General features: G+C 59.0%; 1 protein-coding gene across 1 annotated transcript; it reads left to right on the top strand.

The window, feature by feature from the left end:
- The first annotated feature begins 5,184 nt into the window (after positions 1-5,184).
- On the top strand, positions 5,185-13,589 carry GDF7 (growth differentiation factor 7). Its single transcript, XM_004274851.2, has 2 exons — positions 5,185-5,625; positions 8,373-13,589. Exons 1-2 carry the CDS (start codon positions 5,232-5,234, stop codon positions 9,329-9,331), a joined length of 1,353 nt encoding a protein of 450 aa, XP_004274899.4. The 5' UTR covers positions 5,185-5,231; the 3' UTR covers positions 9,332-13,589.
- Positions 13,590-13,877: the final 288 nt, after the last annotated feature.

The raw sequence follows: 13,877 nt of genomic DNA, 5'->3' as shown, positions 1-13,877 counted from the left end.
GTGGACATTTGATTGTCAACCTCACTGTGCCTTTGGGGATCAAAAGCCAGGAAGGGCCAAGGGACTTGCGGTCCAAGGATAGAGGCCAGATTTGAATTCTGGCTTCTGACTCTCGGGAACCATCAACATGGTTAGCCAGGTTAGCCAGATAGCCAGGGGGCATCTGTTTTACCTTCCACAATAGTGCTGGGCTGCAGGGACCCAGAACCCCTAACAAAGGACAGGGTGGAGGCTGAGCCCTCATCCATCCTCTTCCTCACCTCCAGGGTACCAAGGGCAGAGCTGGGAAGAGACCTTCTGAGCTGCACAGAAAGCAAAGGCACAGGATCACAGAGGGGCCCCATCATCCCTGGTGGCTGTGATGCCAAATGACAGGGTACTGATCCCTTTCCCTCCTTGGGGGCTTGGATGCCCTACGTGGGCACTGCAAGGTGTAGAGCAGGGCATCTCTAAGGAAACTTCTGATGCTCTTGTCATCAGACGTGGGGCCTCATGCCTGGTGTGGCAGGAGGCACTGGCTCTAGACTGAGCAGGCTGCAGCGGGGGTGGGGGGGTTCCAATTTCCAGTGGTTCAAGCTGGGAGAATCCAAGACTAGCTTCCTAAGTGGCAGCAAGCCAGTGTGCCAGCTCATGTTCCCAGGTGGCGTGTGAACTTCCATCAGCAGAGGTGCCTTTGAGAGGTGTGCTGGCTCTCACGGGTCTCATGTGCAGACTTCCCCACCTTCAGAGCTATCAGAAGGCTGCCTGGGATTGGGCGGGAGTTCCCACCTCTTCAGGTATGCAAGCACAGCCTGGGTAGCAGTTTGTGGTGAATCAGGCATAACATGAAAAGTAGGTCCAAATAATCCAAAATATTCCTCAGATCCTTGGATTCTAGGACCTGAGTCAGAAACCTGGTGGTCAGAGAAAGCAAACAGCTTCTGCAAAGGACGGATGAGCGGCAAAGTGCTCTCTGAGGGAAGGATCTGGGGTTGAGAATGTGGGGACAGCTCCTGCCCACCCCAGTCAAGAAACACCCCGCCCCCAACCAGGCTGCTTTTCCCCTCCTCCCCCTGTTGGAGCCAGTCTCATCTCCCCTCTCTGAGGAGCTAACAGCTGAAGTCTGGTGCTCTTGGGAGACTGGGGGGGGGGTGGTCTTCAGACTGATAAAGAACAGAAGTTGGAACTCCAGCCCCAGTTTTCTCCCAGCCTTCTCTAAACTTCCTGCACCGGCCCCTGAGCCTCATTCCCAGCTGCACAATGACTGGGGCAACACAGAGCAATAGGAATCCACCTTCAAAATGCACTTTGCAGCAGGTAGGATACAACTTCCGGGTCTTCAGGCTGGGAACACTAGCTCCCTCCTGCCTGGCCCACCTACCAAAGGCTCCTCGTGTCCCCCAGGAGGAAGCCCCAGGCGAGCCTGAGCCAGCCTGACACTGGCCCCAAAAGGCCACCTGCTCACCAGAAGGCTTCAGCTTCACAGAGTCAGGGCTAGAGGGCTGGGAACTCCTGGTCTCAAGTTCCTCTGTGCTCAGGGAGGGTGCTGCCTGCACTCCAGACTGATGCTCAGTCATGGGTCCCAGGGAAGCTCTGGACAGGGCATCCAGAGTCCTGGTCAAGTCAAGCCCTCACTGTGGGCCTGACTCGCTAGGCCATCACGTCACATCATGTAAACTTAGCCATTGGACCACGTGCTCCTACTAGCCCGTCCTACTCTGAGCTCCGTGGCTTTTCCAGTCACGGCAGGCCTTGGTGTCGGTGATGACAGAGTGTGTTCAGTGGCGGGTGTTGTGAGCTCCCAGCTGACGCCAGAGGCAGGAAGGAGTCCCTAAGACGATGCTTTCATAATCCTCACCTGGACCTGAGAGTTCTTTTTCTGCCAAGAATTTCCCAAAGAGCTTGCAAGGAAAGCCAGGACCCTCTGCCTCTCCACTGGAGTTAGGGAGAGTGTTGCAGGTCCAGCCCCCCACAATCTCGCCTCCCCTCTGGGCAGCCAGAGGTAACCCTTTGCCCAGCCAAGCGTTGCTGACTGCAGGCTCCGCCACTCACTAGGTGACCTGGGAAAGGGGTTAAATTTCTTTGCGACTCAACTTCCTTTGTCAATAAAATGGGAATAATAATACCTACCTCACAGGACACAGCAGTGGTGAGAATGAAGTGACATGAGTTACATTAAGCAGTTGCCAGGGTCCCTGGCACTTGGAGAAGAATCATCATTATTTGGTTAACAGTGACCATTATTGACAGTTATCATCATTATTTGAGAGGAAGGAAAGGGAGCCAGACATGGCCCAAGTGTCCCTTCCTCCCTCCCGTTCAGTGTGGCTGGTCAAAAAGGCCCTCCATCCCCCCTTCCCATCACTTTACTTTGAACCACCTAACAGTGCACTGTACATTCACGCGCATTTATGGATCTACGTGTTTCCTGTCTCTTCTGCCCTTACAAAAGCTCCATGCGTTTGTCCTGTGCGTTGCTGAATCCACAACACATGGAAGGCTGCTCACGGTATTTACTGGAAAGAAGGAACGAATAGAGGGATGGATAAACAATGAATGAATGCATCATTGCCTCATTTTACAGACCAAGGAACACAGGTGACAGCAGCTAAGGCCTGGCTCAAGCACACGCAGCTGCTGGGTGTTGGCTCAAGCAGCAGCACCCCACACCCCTCCCCCCAGCAGTCTCCTCCAGAGCCTTCCGGTGCCTACAAGCTACTTCTCTCTTGGCCATCATCTCCCTGGGGACCCAGAACAGACTAACAGATGCAGGGCGACTGAGCCGCCTCTGTGCCAGCCTGTTATCCTGGACACACACCACCTTCCTGAAGTGAGAATCTCCCCATTTTATAGAAGAGGAAATTCAGTCTCAAAGAAGCTTAATGGCCTGCTCCCACAGGGACAGCAAAAGCACATGGCCCCCAAGCCGTCCCTAATTCCTAAGTCCCAAGGTGACCTCAAGGTGGAGGTATCATGCAATTAACAAACGTTTATTTGGCACCTGCTGTACCAAGCCTGGGCCGGGACCCTTCCATTCTCTCCCTCACACAGCTGGAGAAGTCGAAGCCCAGATGATGCAAGGGACTGGTTGTTAAGAGCAAAGCCATGACCAGAACCAGGGCTACTTGACCCCAGCTCAGGGCTCCTAGGGTGTTTGTGCAAATCACAGACGAGATGACGTGCAAAAAACTTCCGAAGACTGTGCGTGGCTGAAGGAGGAAAGGAGGCCAAGAAAGACAGCAGGGACGCAGCACCGGCATGAGCGGAGAGACCGGTGGCTGGGCGGCCACTATTTTGACTGACCAGTGTCTCTAGGGGGCGGCTCTGTCAGACAGCCTGCGTGGGTTCGTGCAGGGCTGCTCTGTACCGGGACCACGCAGAGAGGGAGACCCGTGACCACGACCTTGTCGGGGCTCTCTGCCCTCGGTCCCAAAGGCAAGGTGGGTTAATGCAGCCCCGGTCATCCCAGCCTCCCACCACCCTTCCTGCCCAGACATTCCCACGCGAACCTCGGGCCTTTTTCCTCCGCCCCCCTGATCCGCCTGGGGTCCGAGAGTTACGACCTTTTGCCAGGCCTCTCCTGCTCCCATACGACCCCGAGAGGTGTGTGGCCCAAAGTCCCCAGCTGAGCGGGCGCTGCATCTCCGCGGTGGTCGGCAGGGCGACGACTGAGGAGCTCGCTTGGGACGAAGCAGCGGGTGTTGGGGAGCTCAGAAGCCTGGGGCCGCAGTCGGCCCAGGGGCTCCCCGGGCCGGGCGTCTTCCGTGGGTCAGAGTGCGGGGCAGCCGGGCGAGAGAGGGACTCACGCGGCTTTGGGTCCGGTGGCGTCGGGCTGCCGCTGATAGCCAACTCAAAGTAACTGTGACGCACTACCCCCGCCTAGATTAACAGTTCGGTAGCAAACATAATTTTAAAATAAAAGGACGCGTCTGCCCTGCCACGGGGATACGTCCGGCTCCAGCCGTGCGGCTGCAGCCCGCCATCCGCGCAACAGCGGATTGTCCATCCGCTGGGCTTTCCCGCATTCGAGGGATGTCCGGGCTGCTAGTGGAGCTAAGCCGACACCCGCCGACGACCACGCTCCCTGGCGCGTCTCCCTGAGATGTGGCCTCCCGGGGACCTACCCCTGCGGGCTGCGGACCCAAGTGCCAAGCTGCCCGCGCGACTGCGGTCCCGGGCGCCCCCTCCATCCATCCCCCGCCCTGCGGGAGAACCGAGGCCCCGGGAAGGAAGTACGGAGGCGCCACCCCGAGGCTCTTCACCGCCCGCCCTCCCGGCTCTGCCCGCGCCCCAACATACCCGGTAGCCCGTTTCTGTTAGCCGGGCCCCTGGGAGGCGGGCGGAAGGTCCTCACTTTCGATGCACAGACGAACTCGGGGAGCCGCTCCCGCGCGGGAGTCCCCTCATCACCCTGGGGCTGCCTTCGTAGTTCCTGAGCTCCTTTAAGATCCTGGCTCCCGTCTAAGCGCGTGTTCAGCGCCCAAACCTTTGATTTTCGACCGTCGGTCCTTGTCCCGCTGTCCTTCCGGCCTGCCCTTCCAGCCGCTAGCCCTCTCTTCCCTACGGGTCTCCTCCCCGGCTCCGGCCTCCCGCTCCGATCTTTGGAAGCTGTGCCAGGGTGGGGAACCGCAGAACCGGTGATCAAAAACGCGCTTTTGTGTCAACCCTGCGCGCCCTGGTGGCCTCTCTGTGCGCGGTGGCCACGGGATCGTGGCACTGACAGGCGAGGCCGAGCCCCTCCGCGGCCGCACTTCTGGCGTCTCGGGCCCCTGCAGTACAGGAGCGGGCGGGGGGCGGGTGCTTCTCCGCAGGGGAGTAGGGAAGACGCTGGGCGGGTACGCGCGATATCTCGGAGCCTCTGACTCCCGAGGGCGCATTTGGCCCGGGCGCAGCGAGGGCGGAGGGGGTCACTTTGCCCTGGGAGAGCGAGGTGGCGCCCCGGTTTGTCGCGGGAGCCTCCGGCCGGTGACACTCGCCTAGCGAGAGTGGGGGCGAAGCGCTTCGGCTGGGGGAGGAGGCTCCGGCCCTGGGCTCAGCGTTAGGCCGGAGTAGGGGGCGCGGCGCTGTCGCTCGAGTGTTCAGCAGGGGGCGCTGCTCCGGGCGTTGGGCGGGGGTGGGGTGGGAGGGGGGGGGGCCGCAGCTTGCTGCGCACACTTCCCCCATTATTAAACACTATGTTCAAAAGGCGCCGGGGGACTTCCCGAAGCCACGGAGCCCGCGCCGCCCGCCCGCCCGCCTGGCCCTCGGAGCCCATGGACCTGAGCGCGGCCGCCGCGCTGTGCCTCTGGCTGCTGAGCGCTTGCCGACCCCGCGACGGGCTCGAAGCGGCCGCCGTGCTGCGAGCGGCGGGGGCAGGGCCGACCGGGAGTCCGGGGGGCGGCGGCGGCGGCGGCGGGAGGACCCTCGCCGCGACTGCGGGCGCCTCCGCTGCCCCGGCCGCCGCGGCTCCCGGGCCCCGCGCCGCGCGCCGCGCCGCGGGCTCTGGCTTCAGGAACGGCTCAGTGGTGCCGCACCAATTCATGATGTCGCTTTACCGGAGCCTGGCCGGGAGGGCTCCGGCCGGGGCAGTCGCCGCCTCCACCTCGGGTTCTGGCCGCCACGGCCGCGCGGACACAATCACCGGCTTCGCAGACCAGGCGACCCAAGGTACTCACACCTCCACTGCGCTAGTCCATCCTGTCGGGTCCTAGGCTGAGGTCACCGCCGGAGCCTTGTCCCGGCACCATTCCATTCGGGGGGCCTTGGTCCCCGCATATCCCAGCCTCAGGTGTTAGAAAGTTCGCCGAGGCCCACGCACCCGAACCCGCAGCGCCTGGACTGTGGCTAGAGCCGCGGCAGCTTGCGGGGCCCGGCCCCGGAGGGCTGAGCCCGTCCCTCTGCCGGGCTGCCCGGGCCCTGCCGGCCGGCGGGTCCCCTCGAGGAGGCAGGCTGTTTTGGAGATCCGGAGAAGCAAGGAGGGGGTCCGGCCCAGAGGGACTGCGCAGTGGTGGTGGCGGCGGCTGCTTCGTTGCTCTGCAGTTCCCAGTCTTGCGGGGGGCCGTACAAACTGGGGGAAATGAGGAGAATGCGGGACACAGCAGGCATCAGACTAAAATGGTTCTGGAGAGGCTGGTGGCACCACCAGGTATGGGGAGGGCCCTTCTAAGCAGGCTGCGTCTGGGTAGAGGTGTGTAGCTATGGGTGCCTGCCTTGTGCTAGGCCCCTGGGGGAGCCAGAGGTGAAGGACTCCGGTTGTGTAGAGAGGAGAGGAGGGCCAGCGACGCTGCAGGAATGCAGGCTTCTCTGGGACCAAGTACCCCACCTTACTCCACCCTGAGCCCTCCAAAGGTAGGACTTAGGTGAGACTGTGGTGGTCGGTGAGTGTCATCTGGATTTTATTAATCTCTATTGAAGCCATTAAAACAGACAGATAGGGAAAATTTAACTAATTTCAGGAGGAAATGCAAGTAATTTCGGCCTTAACTCTATCCAGCCAGAGACCCAGAATGGAAGGCAGAAAGGAAAGAAAGGCAAATAGGGCCGGAAAGTTAAGTGCTGCTGCAATCCAGGTCCTGCCTGGGAGCCACTGGGGGTTGTATATGCCCGACCCTAGCTGGGAAAGCAGGTAGAGGCGGGGCAGAGATCAAATCTCTCGCCCCCTCCAACATACACATAACGTCTACACAGACTGCTTTATCTGGGATACAGGGGCATCCTGGGCCCAAATGGCCTCATAGTCTGGTGGGAACTTTCAAGCATTCTCCGAGGGCCTGGCATGCATCCTGGATGGGATGCTAGGGTACTCATAGGGAGCCCAGGTCCTGGTGTACAGAGCCAGGGAAGGCCCCAGTCCTAATTCTGCAGAGTGGGCTCCCAGCTGTGGGAGAGGTGAGATGTGCAGGGCCCTAAGCTTGTAGAGGCACCAGATGTTCTTTCTTAGGTCGAGTTAGGCCTTCAGTGGTCTCAGCCTGAGCTGAATCCTTTCCTGGGGAGCTCTGCTTGGTTGGCAAGGCTAGTAAGGCCGCCTCTCCTTCCTCTCTCTGGAGGGAGAGGATGCAGGGGCAGCATCTCAAAGCTGAGAGGGGCTGCAGAAGCTCAGAGAAAGTGTGGCAGCGAGCAAGCCCTTGGGAGAAAGCACGGGGGAGGGGTGGGGAGCACTTGCCCAGGGCCTCTCCTGCTTCCCTCTCCACCCTGAGCCTCAGCTTGGAGCAGGGCTGCCTGAGGTCACCGCAGCACCCAGACTTCAGACCCCAGGAGTCGATGGCATGGCATCTGTGGTTGGTGAGCAAATCTCCAATAGTGGGGGGAGTGTGCACAGTCTCTTCGCGTTTGGGGCAAAACGAAACCATATGACCTTCTTCAAAGGGAGCTCCTTATCTGCTGCTTGGTGGAATTTCAACTCTTTTTTCCTTTCTGAGCCCCAAAAGAAAAAAGTGCCCACAACCAGAAGTAAAATCCCAAAGCCCGAGTTGAGTCATAACGGAGGGAAAGAATAAGTCTGCGAGGGGACCAGAGGGTACTGGCGGGGAGACCTCACTCGGTTCGCTGCCCTCACTGCAGCAAGGCAGTCCCGGCTGCCTCAAACCCTTCCCAGAAGGTTGCTTGCGCTCCTTCGCCGCCTTTCCCCTCCGTCGGAGGTGGCGGAAACACTGGGAGAAGCTGAGCCTGGAGTTCCCCATCGCGACCAGGGGCTGAGCCGGGCCCCTAATCTGGGCCTCAATTCCCCTTCAGCAAAGCGAGGAGGCTGGAGGCACTAAAGGGTTTCTGCAGCCCTGAGGGCGCGTTCCCCTTCTAGGCGAGCCCCCGCCTGCATGGGAGATCGTGGCCGGCTGGAATGTCCAGGCTGGGCTGGGGAAGAGAGGTAGCAGAAGCAGTTTACAGGGGACAAGAATTTTCCGTTTTCGCACAACCGGGACTCCGAGGCTCTCTTGGCGGCTAAGCAGGGCCATAACCAGCAGTCCCCTTACCGCGGCCGGCCTGGCCTCCAGGTCTTGAAGAGGCGCACGACCTCTGATGCACCCACCGGGCCTTCTTTCTGCCAGCGGCTGAAAATCTGGCCTCCGACCTCGTCTTCGAAAACCCATGACTCTGGGGCAGGCAGTGGACTGTAGTGGCCTTAAGTCTTGGTCTCGGGTGAGGAGGTGCGTTCAGTTGATGTCCGTGGGTTGTCGGAAATCGTTTGGCTCGATGAACGAAAACCCAGATCCAGATAATCTGAACCTAAGGCTCTCTTTCTTCCGGACCAGGCTGGCGGCTTTCCGGCTGGAGCCGAGACGCCCGGTCAGGCGCCGGCTCCAGCGAGCCTTGTTCTCACGTCCAGGGTAGTTGCTATTTGCAGTTAGGAGGCCCCGTGGCCAGGCGTGCCGGCTTCGCTCTCACACCGCTCTTTCTCTGTCTCTGCCCGTCCCCGGCAGACGAATCGGCAGCGGAGACCGGCCTGAACTTCCTGTTCGACGTGTCCAGCCTTCCCGACGCCGACGAGGTGGTGGGCGCGGAGCTGCGTGTGCTGCGCCGCGAGTCTCCGGAGCGGGGCCCCGGCAGCGCGACCCTCCCGTTGCTGCTGCTGTCCACGTGCCCCAGCGCCGCGCGCGCGCCGCGCTTGCTGCATTCCCGGGCCGCCGAGCCCCTGGACACCAAGCGCTGGGAGGTGTTCGACGTGGCGGACGCCTTGCGGCGCCACCGCCGGGAGCCGCGCGCCACCCGCGCGTTCTGCCTCTTGCTGCGCGGAGTGGCGGGTCCCGCGCCGGTCCCACTGGCACTGCGGCTGCTGGGCTTCGACTCGCGGGGCGGAGGCGGAGCGGCGGCGGAGGAGCGCGCGCTGCTGGTCGTCTCCTCCCGCACGCAGAAGAAGGAGAGCCTGTTCCGAGAGATCCGCGCCCAGGCCCGCGCGCTCGGGGCCGCACTGGCAGCGGAGCCGCCGCCGGATCAGGGACCTGGCATGGGGTTGCCGACGGCGGTCATCGGCGGCCGCAGGCGGCGGCGGACGGCGTTGGCCGGGACTCGGGCAGCGCAGGGCAGCGGCGGGGGCGAGGGCCGGAGCCACGGGCGCAGGGGCCGGAGCCGCTGTAGCCGCAAGCCCCTGCACGTGGACTTCAAGGAGCTGGGCTGGGACGACTGGATCATCGCGCCGCTGGACTACGAAGCGTACCACTGCGAGGGCGTTTGCGACTTCCCGCTGCGCTCGCACCTTGAGCCCACCAACCACGCCATCATTCAGACACTGCTCAACTCCATGGCGCCGGATGCAGCGCCGGCCTCCTGCTGCGTGCCCGCGCGCCTCAGCCCCATCAGTATCCTCTACATCGACGCCGCCAACAACGTGGTCTACAAGCAATACGAGGACATGGTGGTGGAGGCGTGCGGCTGCAGGTAGCATGCGGGCCAGGCCGGGCCAGGGAGGGGGCAGCCACGCCACCAAGGACTCCCCGCTGAGAGCAGCTTCGGGCCGAGCCTGTCACCTAGCGTGGCTGCGTGTCGGAGTCTGGCCCGGCGGCCGCACGGAGGAGGAAGAGCGCACGTTCACACACCAACACTCACACCCACACACTTCGTCACTCATGCGCACGTTTACGGTGGAAGCATCCGAAAGCCCTGGGAAGAGATGACCTTGACGCTACCGAATGTCACAGTCATGTGTATTTTGCAAACAGATCACCATTGCGCCCACCGCCCCCTTTTGGGGGGAGGATGGCTTTGCATTGCTGTTACAGTAACCGGCACCAAATCGGGTAGAAACGGGTTAGGGAATTGGGGGCTTCAGCATGGGGGAGCTAAAGGGATACTTGAGTCTCATTTCACCCCTTTTTGTTTCCGGCTGAGTGTGGGGCACGGCCCGCTGGGGGGCAGAGTTCCCGGTGTTGCACCTGAGACCGACGGAAGGGCTGTAATGCCCTTTCCGAAGGCTTGCGTTGCATCGGGGCCATTTATTCTGGGGAGGAACCGCTGCAAAGGCCTTATCTTTTTCCTCGAACTTTCAAAATCTAACATTCTCCCAGTTTTGAAAAGGAACATTTGTCGGAAAGACTGCATTGTGGAGCTTCCCAGATCTCTGCAACGGTCAGCACCACCTTTTTAAAAAAATACAAATTCCAATTGGGAATGATCTAGAAAGTGGAAAGAAAATTTTCGGAGGGGGGAGGTGAGATGGGGGAGAGGTTTTAAAGCGCCAGTCTGACCTGACATGTCATCGGGTCGGGGGTGCGCGGCATCTGTCAGTTTCTGCAGCTCCTAAGCTGGGTAGACCGCGGTGTCCGCAGTGCCTTGGGGGCGCGCAGGAGGAAGCTAGTGCAATGTCTGGGGATGGGGAAAGGGGGCGCTATGGCTTTCCCTAGAGACCTGCCAGGAGGTTTTCCTAAGGAGCTGGGAGGAGGCTCCTAGGGTTTGAAGGAGGCCCGGAGGTGTCCTAGGGCGGACTCCTGCAGAGGACTGGGGCTTGTCTGCCGGGTAGGCACAGCCCCCTCCAAATGGTGCCCTCGAGTGGCCAACACGTGCTTGTGCTTTGCTATCAAGGCTGTGTCGGCTTTGACGTGCTTTCACTGTATTGTTGCTGTGGTTTTTGGCAGTGCGATAGTAACGGGAAGCGAAGCCACACAAAAGTGCTTTTGTGAGATTTCAACTCCCCACAACCCAGTGGTTCAGAGCAGGAAGCAGGTCGGCCCCTCCCCTACTTGCTCCGTGGACGGGCATCTGCAGCTCGGCTGCTGTGGCCCCTTTAGAAGGGTGGTGGTATGGGGGCCGGAGGTGGAAGCCTATCCCCCAGTCTCTGTATTTTGCTCCCAGGATTCTTGCTGATGGTGGGAGTGTCTGCCATGTAAAAGGGAGGTCGAACATGCCAGACTTCGTGGTCCTGTTTGGTTCATTTCTGCCTGGGAGTCCTCTGTGGCCTGTGTAAATGGTTGGGAGAGGGAAGAGAAACAAGTTGGATTCCACCTGTCTGGGGCTCCGAGGGCTTCTTTGAGAAACCCTGCAGCCCTCCTGGGTCCTCCCGTTTACGGCTGTGCTGGGCTTTCTCCTTTAGGGTCCCCAAGAGGCATTCATCTTGCCCTTCTTGTGTTGGATGCTAAGGTCCAAGACAATTTATACAAATTTTAATTCTCAGTGATTACACTCTTAAGAGAGAAAGAGAAAGTTGAAAGATTTAGATACAGCTAATTTATTTAAGGGTCCCACCTGAGTCCTTTTTATCCTTTAAAGTTCCCCCAAAGGAGGAGAAAGCACACTTATAATGTGAATTTATATGCTGTGGCTATGTGAGTAGCTATACATCACCTGAAAATGCAACAGTCTCTTCAGGTTAAAACGAACAAATAACACAATCCCAAAGTGGCTTCCATCCGATTTCAATGACTGGGCAAACATTTACGAATTTTGCCAGGGAAGCCGCACTCTCCTTTTCTAAACTATGATTTCAATAATAATTGCATGGTGATTGCTCTGATACCTGTCATAATGAAGAATTTTTTAAATGGCACTAAAGTATTAAAAGATGTGGTATTAGAAGTTTTAGAAAGGGAGCTGAAAAGCTATAGCTAAATATTATTTTGGAGAAATTCTAGGCTATATAATATCTTTGGACAAAAGCAAACATTTGATGCTTTTTTAGTGACTAGGAAAAACAATCTGGAGGAAGAAATGTCTTGATTTAGCCTGAGCTTTTTATGGCGGGAAAAAAATGTTCATTTTCTGTTTCCTCTGTTGACTTGCTTCTCCCAAGGGGCGTTGTAAATGACGGCGGAAGGGGGCATCTCCCTGCATCTTGAGTCCAGGCAGCACCCCTGGATGGGGAACACTGTCCTTGGTCAGTGACGGTTCCTTCGATGGCCCCTTATGCCCTCAGTGTGTTATCACATAAAAGGAATGCCTCCTAGATCTCCTCCAGAGCTGCATGTAACCACCAGGGACCACTGTGGCCCATCTCAGGCTTCTGGCGTCTCAGAGTTAAAAGCAGGTGAATGGAGGGGATGGTGTGCTGCACTTTGTAAAAAAGACAGCAAAAGGGCCATCACGTGTGGAGGCAGACAGGTTTTTGCTGCAGAGCTGTGGTTTGAGTAGCTTTGTCAAGATGTGGAGAAGCGTGTTCCGCCCGCACAGTTGGTAGTGCCGTGTACCGTCTATCTGTCTTCTAGACACCAGGGGGCAAGGCCGAATCACCCAGCTGGAATCTCCCATCCCCATGGGTGAGAGAGCTGGCTGTTGACAATCAGGGACAGAGTGTGTCAGGACTGCGAGCGAAGGTGGCTCTCCCCATCTCACCTGTGGTCACCAACGTATTCCTCTCAGAGTAAATCACATTTTCCATTTTGCTGGGGGAGAATCTTGTACTGCTAGTTGAGATCATTCAAACTACTCTTCCTGCTAGAGAGGGAGGGTTGGCATCCCTGGCTGGGGAGCACAGGGCAGGCCAGCTGGGGCCCTCAGGGGGTTGGTGCCAGGTGTGTCAAACACCCAGGCAGTCTGGTCACTGCTGCTTGAAGCCAGACTTCTGCACCAAGGGCGACCCTTGCCCTGGCAGGTGGCAGTGCCCACCGATGCCGCAATGCTTGTCTGGCTGAATTCTGGCTTTCCAGTCAGGGGGCTGGGTCCTCCGGAGAGGGTGGCAGGCTTTGTCAGCTTAGCTTGGGGAAGCGGGCTTGAGCTGTGCCATTCATCGTGTACACGCTCCCCTTCGCCCTCCTGTCCTGGCATTTTACTGCTAACATGGCACGGGAGGGAGAAGAGGAGTGGATTGTGTGATTGGCGAGTCACCCGTCAAACCCCAGTGCGATGACTTCCCTCTTGACAGCTCTCGGAGGTGTCGGCCGGAGTAGAAACCTCGCTTCTACCAGTGCTCAAGGGAGTACCGAGCACCTTGTGGATGTGATCCCAGTGTAATTCAAACCCTACAAGTCACTTATCCTGATCTCAACTTCATTCAAACTCAAAGCAGAAAATAGCTATGGACTGTAGACGGATCTTCTTAAAGCAGGGAGAGGAACCGAATGCTTTTCAAGAGCAGCTTGTGCAGAGTCAGACTCTTCCCCTCTTGAATGTGCTCTCCAGAAAATCCAGTGAGAGGAAGAGAAAGCACTGCAGCCGTCTCTGGGCCACAAACGATTCTCAGGACACAGAACCTCCTGCAGGTCCGGAAAGCAGGGCTGGCTCAGTGGGGCATGCCGGGTGGGCTGGGAGGCTCTGGAAGGCAGCAGTTAGAAGGGGCCAGGGGCTGGCATCGTCCTCTCAGAGAGGGCCTGGCCTGGGCAGGGAGCAGTCAGCGGCTGAGTGAACCTAACAGCTAGAGGACAGTGGGAATGGGAGGCAGCTAGACCCCTCTGAGGGGCTGTGGGTGGCGCTGGCGGCCGAGCCCACCATGGCCTCCTCACGCCCAGGACTGAACTGCCCCACCCGGCATGGCCACCGCAGGAAGCCCGCTCCACAAGGCATCTCTGCAGAAGCCACCGCCCTGCTCAGAGCTTCAACTTCTGCTCCTATAAAATGAGGAGCGCTCAGGTCCCGTGGTTCTGGGATTCTCCTTTGTCCCCAGAGCCCACTGACGTCATTCAAAGGCAGAGCAGATGTGACTTTCTGGAGAAGGTTCCCTCAGAGCCAGTCCCAGAGCCGCTCTCACAAGTGCTGCAGCTTTTGCCTGTGTGTGTGTGTGTTCATTACACTCTTAGCCTTTGCTGGTGCTTCCTGGATGGTGCTTTGATTTCCCCCTGGGGCAAGGCAGGCACGGGGGAGGCCACGATCTTGCTGGGGGGGGGGGGCGGGTTGGTTAGGGCTCAGCTCACCAAAGTCACGACCTTTCTCACGTTGTGTCCCAGCTGAGGGGCGCTGCCGGCGCTGCTTGAGTTCTGCCTGGACTCACACAGGGTGGGTAGAGCCGCACTCGGTCTTGGGCAGGCGCCCACGCTGCTGGTGCCTCTGTGGGAGCAGAGGAGAGA

The sequence above is a fragment of the Orcinus orca genome, chromosome 13 (assembly GCF_937001465.1).
Source record: "Orcinus orca chromosome 13, mOrcOrc1.1, whole genome shotgun sequence".
Lineage (NCBI taxonomy): Eukaryota > Metazoa > Chordata > Mammalia > Artiodactyla > Delphinidae > Orcinus > Orcinus orca.
The sequence above is the reverse complement of the archived record's forward strand: the minus strand, read 5'-3'. Positions and strand labels throughout refer to the sequence as shown.

What these genes read in the sequence shown, in the direction of transcription:
- GDF7 (XM_004274851.2), top strand. Translation starts at nt 5,232, where the DNA reads ATGGACCTGAGCGCGGCCGCCGCGCTGTGCCTCTGGCTGCTGAGCGCT. An exon ending in CGCAGACCAGGCGACCCAAG is followed by an intron (nt 5,626 to 8,372) that starts GTACTCACACCT and finishes CGTCCCCGGCAG; the next exon opens with ACGAATCGGCAGCGGAGACC.